The sequence below is a fragment of the Stegastes partitus genome, unplaced genomic scaffold, assembly GCF_000690725.1.
Source record: "Stegastes partitus isolate 25-593 unplaced genomic scaffold, Stegastes_partitus-1.0.2 Scaffold2815, whole genome shotgun sequence".
Taxonomy (NCBI): domain Eukaryota; kingdom Metazoa; phylum Chordata; class Actinopteri; family Pomacentridae; genus Stegastes; species Stegastes partitus.
Window position 1 is genome coordinate 1 of NW_007580546.1, and position 10,025 is coordinate 10,025.

Genomic DNA, 10,025 nt, shown 5'->3' on the forward strand with positions numbered 1-10,025 from the left:
ATGTGGTTCATGGCGCTAACCCACTGACTCGCTCCTGTCAGGTGACGGAGGCGAAGGGTTTGGGTTGGCTGCTGGTCGGCATGGTGACGTGTGCGAGCGCCGACTTCTTCGTGGCGAGGCCTCAGCTGATGCTGGTGGACATCACGGAGCTGGGAACCATCAAGCTGCAGCTGGAGGTCACCTGGAAGTACGAACACACACACAAACACACCTGAGACGTACGGACATGTGACACAGAACAGAAACCTGATGTGAAATCAGCAGATGATGGTGGCGAAGGACAGGATGATGTGAAGCTCGGAGGAAGAAAATACAGTAAAAAATTAAGATCTGGAAAACTGTAATGTTCACAAACAGTGAAAACAATATAATAATACTCACATTTTCAGCTAAAAACAGTAAAATAGTGTAACTTGACCACTTGTAAAAATATATGTTTTTTTAGCGTAGAAATTATTAATATTTATTTTGAAAATTTGAGTTTATTTTACAGTCATTGTGTGCATTTACGCATTTTCTGGGATTTTACTAGTGTTCTCTTTTTTTAAAACTGAATTAAATACAGCAAAAAAATACAAATTTTAATATTACATGTTGCAGCTTTGTTTTAAAAAAAGTGATTTTAGTAGATATTATCTTAATTTAACAAAACAGGGAAAATCTGTAAAATAGTAAATATTTGTTTTAAAAATTACAGTTAAAAATTTGTGGGTTTTTTATATACAAGAAAAACGTAAAAACTCAAATACTGCAATGTTCAAAAACTGTTAAAATAGCTGCAAATATTTGTAAAATTATATCTTTTTACCACTGTATTTATATGGTAAAACAATGAACTACTATTTGTAAAAAATACAGAAATAAATGTGACAAACGGTGACTTTGGAAAACTCCCCCCAGAAAAGGAAAGCAGGATAAGTGGATGATTTGATGAGGGAATAGTGTCAGGAAATTAAACCTGAAGCATAAAATATGGAAAGTGTCGCCTGAACTTTGGTCTTGACCTCAGATAGTGAAGTCTGGCCTCTTTTTTCTGTCCTCGTATCAAATGACATGAATCCCAGCTGCTCGGAAACCTTCCTCAGAGAAAGGTAGAAAGACGAGAGGTGAAGCATTACTGCTGCAAAAACACAACATCTGCTTGTTTTTCTTGTAAAGCGGCGACTCTGAGCTGTAAAACAAGACCAGGCATCAAACGAAACAAGCAGCAGCGATGTTATTACGGATTCACATCCTGCAGAATCCCTTGTTTTTTTCTTCATCGTCTGCCTCCGTCTCTGCTGCACCTCTAACCCGAGCCAGCTGTTAGCGAGCAGCTGATTGAACGCAGGGCGAGAAAACGTCACACAAAAAAAGGAAAAAGGCGCTCTGCACCACGACGGATCACATTTCAGGCTTTGGAGGAGCCAGGTGGACGACGCTTCATAGATGCTCCCCGGAGAGACGGGAAAGAAATGAGCAGACATGCACGAATAGCAGCTACAAAATGGAAAAAAAACCCTCTCTAAATAAGTCACATGTCACTGATTTGCACCAGTTTCTCTGCTGCGTGTGAACTTTTGCAACCAGAAAATGGAAAAACACCAACCGAGGGCAGCGAGAGGAGACGGAAATGTGTTGGTTGAAAGCTCAGGCTGATGGGAAACACACACAAATGGAAGTGTGCATGCTCTGACAGCCTCCCTCACTGATAGAGGCTCCATAAAGACAAAAACAAATGTCGCTTTAATTTAATTAGTTTGAATGCAACAAGCTCAGGAGTCACACTGATGTGAGCCATGAAAGCACCAATCTAAGGTTTTTCCCACAAAGCTGAGCGCTAAACGAGGGACGAAAAGGAATCTGTCGTGTCTGGAAAACTAGAAAACTCTGACGCTGATAATCCAGAGGAGTGTCTGTAGTACTCTGTGTATTTGTGAGTGTGTACAGTGTGTACAGTGTGTACTCGTGCAGCGCTTCAGTGTCTTTGTGTGTCCTGCAGCCCGTTCGACAGCTCTGAGAAGATGAGGCCGCTGTCCGTCAGCAAGCAGTCGGTGTCGAGCAGGAAGAGCTCAGTGTACAGCTGGACGGCGCCGAGCACGCCGTCCTTCACCGAGAAGTACTTCATAGTGAGTACGAGTACACGTTCAGGAGAAGTACTGCAGGTGTGTGACGCTGTAGCTGAGCAGAGTCGAGGAGTTACTGCAGGCTGGAAACTATAAGAAGATAATTGATGGTTAAAACCTGTTTGTGGAGGTTTTTTGAGTAAAAACTAAAAGAAAAATAGTCAAAATATTTTTAAAAATGTAAATAAAAAAATATTTTCCTTTTATCATGGTGCCATCTTTTAAATCATGAAATAAAAAAAACAATAAAAATAAAAAAGTGTTTAAAAAAATAAGAGAATCTGATGGCAAGAGCTACAAAAAGGATTTTCCAAAAAAAAAAGTAAAAACAAAAAAAAAAACAGTAGAGGTTTTGATGATTTTAAAGCCTGTCGTGTTGGTTTCCCTTCAGTCGATGGTTCGGGAGCTGCAGGATCAGGAGGGTTCGCTGCCGTCGCTGGTGTCCAAGAGTCGCCACCACAGAGGAGGAGTGTCGCTGCTCAGCTACCTGTCCAACCCGTCGCACGTCTCCGTGGCGTCCAGCAACAGCCCTCAAAGCCCCAACACCCCGAGGTAGGCAGCAAAGGAGTGGAGGGATCCAGCTGCAGGGAGGTTACGTTTCATTAATTAACTGTTTTAGTCCTATCAGGAGATTTGGTACCATTAAAAGTGCTGGTTTCAGCTTTTAAAGCAGCTCGTTTTTGGTTTGTTACCTTAAATCAGTTTTTACCTGAAATGTGGACGAGCAGTTAAAACATTTTGTGTTTGGAAAACGTCCAGAACTTCACAAAATACAGAAAAGTTCACCTTGTTTTTATTGTTTACTCATCTTATGACCCCTTAGATAAATCAGAGAAATGCACAGTTTTAGAAAATAGGCTTCTTGAGAAGATCAGCAGCATTTTTTATCCACGTTGGTTCAGTAAAATAATAACTTATGGACATAAAAGTGACACAATCCGGCTTTCTGATGCTTTACGACATCAAATGAGCCACAGAATTGTGAAATTATTTAGAAATAAAGAACTAAACACTCACAGACGTAAACCAAACTGCAGTGAGAGCACACTGGACCAGTTTTTACCTCATTTTTTAAATGTTTTCATAACTTTATTCTTCCCGAAAGTACATTATTTTGCCACACGTTGCACAAAAAACTAAACTACGGAACATTAGAATACATTTCTTATTTATTTCAGAAATGCCACGATATCATAAAGGCACAAAAAAGGAAAATAAATCAGACACAATGGAAATAAAATCAAATAAAATGCAGTGACTTGTGGAAAATCGATAAGATACAGAACGATAGATTACTTAAAAATAAATGAGGTAAAACAAGCAGATATACTGGAAATATTTCTGAAATAGTAAAATTTCTCACACATTGTAAAGAAATATTGCACCAGACAAATGAAATACTGCACATTAAATTGACGTATTGTGCCTAAAAATAAAATATTACACACGATATTTGAACTGATTTTGCACAAACTGTTGAGAAAAGTCACATTACAGATGATATTGAAGCTATTTTTCAGATTTAAGTGTCCTACGTTTCAGCTGAGTCGCTCTAATATCTCAGTTTCTGTGTTTTTTAAACCATATAAATCAGATAAATGGTACATTTTTAATAATTTCCTCAAAAGAAAAGCAACAAAACCTCTAGAAGCTGATCTCTGCTGGTCATATTTTATACTGAACTGCTCTCAGCTTTTGTAAGACACTATTATAAATTAAAACAAAGCATCAACCTTAAGTGTTCAGTAAAAGTCATTAATATAAAGTCAGACATTATGTTTAATTGTGATGATATGTTTAATTTCATAACCAACTCCTCCTCAGCCTCACCAGGGCTCACAGCTACCCGTCCAGCCCCAGCCGAGGCACCAGTTTCGGGGGAAGCCAGACTCGGCTGTCCCTGGGAGAGGAAGACTCTCTGGAGGAGAAGACGAGGGAGGAGGAGGAGGAGAAGGAGGAGGAAGAGGAGGAAGAGGAGGAAGAGGAAGAGTGGGATGAGCCTCCTTCTTCACCAGAGGAGAGTAACGGTGTCTCCCTTCAGGCCTTACAGAGGTGAGCGTCCACACAGGGTTCAGGTTGTTTGGAGACGTGAGCATGTGTAGAACGACTCATACAGACGATGCTGGATGTTCTATCTCCACACTGACGGTACGGTTCTGACAGGTCCAGCACTCCGGACATCCTCAGACAGAACACAGCTGGAGAACTGGACTCTGAGAAGCAAAGTGCAGCTCCGGGGCAGGACTCTGTCGGTGTGCAGGTAAGAAAAAAAATAAAAACCCTGAAGGCACCACGTGTGTCATATAAACAGTTATCTGTTGCACAAGTATGCAGAGAGAGATCCACCAAAGGTCCAGCACGAATCCATCAGAGAGCCACCAAACAGCCACACCCACGTCTGAAAACTGTAAACACAGAGGAACAGTTTCCCAACGTTCATCTTTCTCACACAGCACGTCACAGACGAGTCGCTACAAGACTGCTTCCTGGAACAATCGTCCAAATCTTGACATAAAAACACAATATTTCATCAAAAATCACTTTATTTTTCCTGAATTTTCTAAACAAGACACGGAGAATGAAGCGTTTGCAGCAACTAGATTCTACAAAACAACCAACAAGATAAAAATACAGGCAGTTTTAAAATGTGAAATAGGTTGAACTGCAGGCTGTGTTTACTCAGAGCAGGTATAGAAACTAGTTATTAATGGAAGTAGTCAAGTATTTAGAGTGTGTAAAGCCGCCATGTTTTATTTTCATGTTTGCAAATTAAATATTTAAGTAATGCATCTTTCATTTGTTATGATTTCTGTCTCTCTGAGTTCTCTCCTTCTAGTCGTGGTTGTTCTGTTTTCATGGAGATGCATGTGAGACAATCTGTCACTACAGAGTTCAGGACATTGATCTTCGTCTTCGTTGCAGGACCCTCCAGACCATCAGACGTTCTCCGCCCCGGCGTCGCCCCCTCAGCCCCCGGCCACGTCTCCGTCCTCGCCCACGTCGGCCGCTCCTCTTCCGGGGAGGCCGGCGGCGGCGAGCGGCGCCCAGCGCGGAGCTCAGGCCGTCCGGCTGGGAGCTCTGGTGGCGGAGCTGGAGAAAAGTCTGCAGGACCAGAGCGGCTCTGACAAGGAGCTGAGAGCGCTGGACCACCAGGTGCTGCACCTGGCCACCATACTCAAGGTACCTGTGTGCACTTATGTACTTATGTAGAGTAAAATAAAAAATCTGTTGGAAAAAAAACACATTATGAATGATGTAATATTTTATTTTCAAAGCTTTGAACATTAAAGGCAAATATCTGTAGATAGATGATTTGTTTTAGGTGATTTAAATATTGTGTGTAATATGTAAATACCTCATAAAATCACAGGAAACATTAACTATATGTAATTTTTTGCTATTTTTCAATACCTAACATTTCTTCCACATAATGACAAATATCTGTATAACAGTTGTATTTGTTACCAAGTATAAAACAGTGTAATTATACACTGTGACCTTACTAGATATTGTATTTTAACAAAACATAAAAAATTAGCTGATATTTTACAGATTTTCTATTCCCCCCCTATGCATACTTGCAAATTAATGCATTTTTCTTTCTTTTTTTTACTACTTATTTATAATTTAATAAAACAAGAAAATCTGGAAAATAACAGCTTAAAATGTATATTTTTTATTTACTGTTTTCCAGCCTTAACTTAATATCGTTAAGCTTCTTTTTCAAATAACAGCAAATGTCTTTTAAATAATTACATGTTTGGCTGATCAGAATAGTGTACAGAAAAAAGTACATTAACTGTTGTATTAGAACAAATTACTGTTTGTAAAAGTGCAGATTTTAACAGTTTGGGCTTTTTTTTAAACGTGTAACTTGTAAATTAACAACTCATGAAATTACTGATTTAAAAAAAAGTTCTTATCTGTAATTTAACAAAACAGAACAAATCTGTAAAATGACAGCAAACTGTTGTGCATGTGCTCCAGAACGACCTCTCCATGCTGAGGAGCTCCTCGTCAGAGGAGACTCTGGCCGTGGAGGAAGTCCTCGGCAGCTTCGACTTCCTGTCACATGACTTCAACGGGGACGACGACACTTCCTGTTTGGGCAGCCTGAGACTAAAGGACAGCGGGTGAGCCGGACAGACGGACAAGAAGAGTCCACGCTGTGTTGAAACGTTGTCCAACAGCTCATCTTTCTTTGTTTTCCTCCGTCAGCATCAGTTCGTTCCAGCAGAGCACTCTGAGGAGCCTCGGCCTCCTGTCCCATGACAGCCAATCGGCTTCTGAGGAGGACCTCATCGTCGCCCCGCTGACTTCTGGGAACTGGAGTCTTGACCAGGCTCTGGAGACTCACCTGGACATCTGCTGCATCCTGCTGCAGGTACAGGAGGTTCAGACGCTGCCACATGTCCACGTCAGGTGTTTTAATAGAGCAACGTCTTATCTGGAATCAGACATTCAGGAGGCTGTTAGGAATCTGTTCATGCCCCTCATCAGCCTCACACCTCCATATCGTCTCCTCAGATGATGAAGACGACCGACTTCGCCCCGTCGAGGCGGGAGCTGCTGCAGGAAATGGCTCTGCAGGCCGAGGTCCTGGACAGAGTGAGCTGTCTGCTGCTGGAGAAGACCGACAGCATCACGGCCCGAGACGGTCAGCGGAAAATCTGTTCACATACAATCTAAAGAAAAACCCAATTCATCAGATCATTCTTTAATAGCAGCTCTGTCAGTGTTTCTGTGGAGATAAACTTTCATCCTCCTCTCCTGCACCTCCAGTCCTGCCGAAGGCCCAGAGAACCAGAGACGTTCTGCAGTTCTGGGACGAGTGCGTGAGCGACGCCGGCTCCCCTTTCTGTTGCCATGCCGACGGCTTCTCCCGGGCGCTGAAGAAGCGCTACACCCACAAGGTGAAGGCCAAGCAGCCCGGCCAGTCGGAGAAAGGTAGGCAGGAGCAGAGACACCCGGACCACCGCCGGAAACAATCACATGCTTTTTCTGTATTTCTGCATCAGTTTATGGTGCGAGTCTGGACAATTTAAAATACAACAAAGTCTAATCATGTTGAAGTGAAAAAGACAAACTGCAGAATAAACAAGTGGAGTCCCTGTTGGAGCCATTCTTGTGTCTAATAGTGTGATTATAGCGTTTATTTAAAATTAAGTTCTTCTGCTTCTTTAGTGTTTTATTACGTTAAACAAATGTTCTAAATACTAAAATGGACGCATCTCCCCTAAATCTACGCCCATGCATTCAGTCACAAGCAGCGTTTTTTTTTTCTTATTCGTCGGACTGACCTGGAACCTGTCCTTGTTGCTCCTCTGCAGTGTTTTCTCAGCTCCTGCAGCAGGTGCAGGCGTCCTGCCGGGTGCTGCCCAGCTGCCGGCCGGTCTGCAGCCCAGACAGAGTCACCCTCTTCCAGCTGTCGGTGTATCTGAAGCGCTGGAGCTTCCAGGAGCTCGGAGATCACATCTCACGCCTCTCCAAAGAAGGTACGGCCTTCAAGAAAAACACATAAAAGGGTCCATTTAATGCCTTGAGGAGTGTCTCTGATATTTCCAGCTCAGTAAAGGAGGTCAATGGAAGTTCCTTTGTGGAGCCCAAAACAATAAGAAAGTGTCTTAACAGCCTCAAGTACAAACTCGAAGACCAAAGTTTGTCTGTTTGATAACAGAATTTTGGTGCAAAGATGCTCAGATTCCAGCTTCCAGACAACTGTAGGACACTAAACTTACAGTATTTTCTTATATCTGACTCACACATGAGAGGAATCCCCAGAGTTCATGTTCGGAGTTACACGCCGGCGTCTGTTGTGTATTTAAAGCTCTGTAGTCGAACTATAACACCATGCCATTCTTTAAGATCTGAAAACGTTCCAGGAATTCCAGCTTGCTAAAAGGCATCTGGACCATCTGTTAGCGTTACTGCCGAACGGTCACGCCAAACCAACTGGGCGTGGTCTCGTGTCTTTATGAGGACTGCGTTTGGGGTTTAAGACCTCGTGGTGGAGTCACACTGTGGGACAAACCTTCACAAGGCTGTTTGAGGGTTCACATTGTTCTGAAGTTCTGGTTCGGCTTTTAGTCGTGATGCTGAAGGTGCAGTGGGTCAATGAGGGTCCTCACAAAGATAGCAGGACTGTGTGTGTGTGTGTGCAGCTGCAGGGGCCACAGCTCCCAATAAAGGATCAATAAAGTTTCAACGACCGCACGATTCATCCTGACGCCAAAGTATGAACATGAACACGCAGAAGTGCATCCTTCTCTCCTTGTATCCTTCACTTGGCTGCTGTCCACACATGTCTTGTGTCTATTAAACCTCTGAACTACATTTGGTTTGCATAGCGAAGCACTTATAAAAACTGCTAAAACAATGAAAACAGTGTTTCTGGGCTTGGTTCAATACGGGACGCCTGAAATAAATCGAGGTGGTTGGAGTTTACAGCCCAAGCATGACACGCAGAGATAGACGGATTAGATAAAGCTGGGAGCTGTACAAACACACTTCATGTCTCAGTGCATTAAAAAAAAAACCATCATAGAGTTGTTAATCTGCTGCACAGCCAGAACTCTGTCTTGGTAATAATTTAGTTTATGCAGAAATGTGCACATAAATAAGATCGAAGAGGAGGAAAACAAATAAAAACTCAAAACCTCAACTTGTTTCCAAAGTCAAAAATCCACTTTGAACTTCCACCTTTTAAGGCAACAAGAATGAAAAGTGCACTAAAGATTGTATTATTTTAATAAAATGCTAAATGGAGCTTATATGGTCTAGCTGGGTCTTGTGTTATTTATTGCTATTTGTGTTTCAGAGTACATCCTCTCGGCCCTGCGGAGCCCCAAACGGAGGCGGGCTTTAAACAAGCTGCGGGGGCGGAGCCTCTCGGAGCTCCTCCCACTGGGATGCACCCTGCAGACGCTCGCCGCCCTGCAGATCGACTCCAACCACAAAGTCTGCAAAGCTGCCGCCAACTGCATCTGCAGAGCTGCCGGCTGCAAGAACTTCAGGACCAAGGTACGTCCAACCGAAGATTCTGAGGAAACCCTTTTTTCTGGGTGTGTTTCCACTGATGGAACTTATGGGTCTATGTGAAGGTCCAGGTTGTTTTAAAGTCCCTGCTCAGTGGTAAAACTTCCTTAAGGCCAATTTATTCTTTCCGTGACCCCTAATGTCATCTACCCAAGTCCATAAGGTTGTGCACGAACCTCTCTGCAGACATTTGCATGCAGCCTGAAATGTATACATACTGCAAATACACCAGGAAAGTCAATCGCACTTGACATAAATACTTGTTATGAGGAGAGACAGTGCAAGGACATTCTCTGTCATCCACACCTTTTATAATTCATCATTTAAAAGAGCTGCAACTGAAGTAGCCACTGCTGGACTTGCATCGACGGAGCTCAAACACATTAGGAAGTTCTAAAGAAGTCTTCTGCCATGTCTTGACCACTAACTTCCTTGGAAACACTCACATTGGCATAAATAACTGCTATGTCCTGTAAAAGGTGTTCAATATCGTAGGGTGTAGTAGGGTAGTGGGCCTTTCTGCTTAGCAAACCGACACATACCTGTTGGAGTATCAGTAGAACAGCGTGCAGGTGAGAAAGTAAAAGGTGTTTAACCCTGTTTTAGGCCCTGAAGGTAAATGTTCTAATGTCTCACAATCTGTGTTCCCACTTGTTTGTACAACATAAATGCGTGTATTTAATTTTTCTGGTACTCATGGACGGGATCTTAAGGTAAAACCAGGGTGAGCAGGATGTCCGGTTTGGGTTTGAGGTCACAGTTCCAAGTGACGGAGTTTAAGCATCTCAGGATCTTGTTTATGAAGGTCGGGGAAACTGAGTCTGAGATGAACAGAAGGATTGCGGGCAGCATTAGCGGTAAGGCAGGCGTTGCAATACGACGTTG

General features: G+C 42.7%; 1 protein-coding gene across 1 annotated transcript; it reads left to right on the top strand.

The window, feature by feature from the left end:
• Positions 1 to 38: 38 nt before the first annotated feature.
• Positions 39 to 9,125, top strand: LOC103375722 (protein FAM65C-like; the record flags this gene model as incomplete). The annotated part of the gene is made up of 12 exons (XM_008306034.1): positions 39 to 187; positions 1,982 to 2,108; positions 2,497 to 2,657; positions 3,930 to 4,157; positions 4,269 to 4,365; positions 5,028 to 5,285; positions 6,093 to 6,238; positions 6,324 to 6,489; positions 6,633 to 6,762; positions 6,888 to 7,052; positions 7,436 to 7,600; positions 8,923 to 9,125. Coding segments are annotated over 12 exons (1,995 nt in total), but the record flags the coding sequence as incomplete, so codon positions are not given.
• Positions 9,126 to 10,025: the final 900 nt, after the last annotated feature.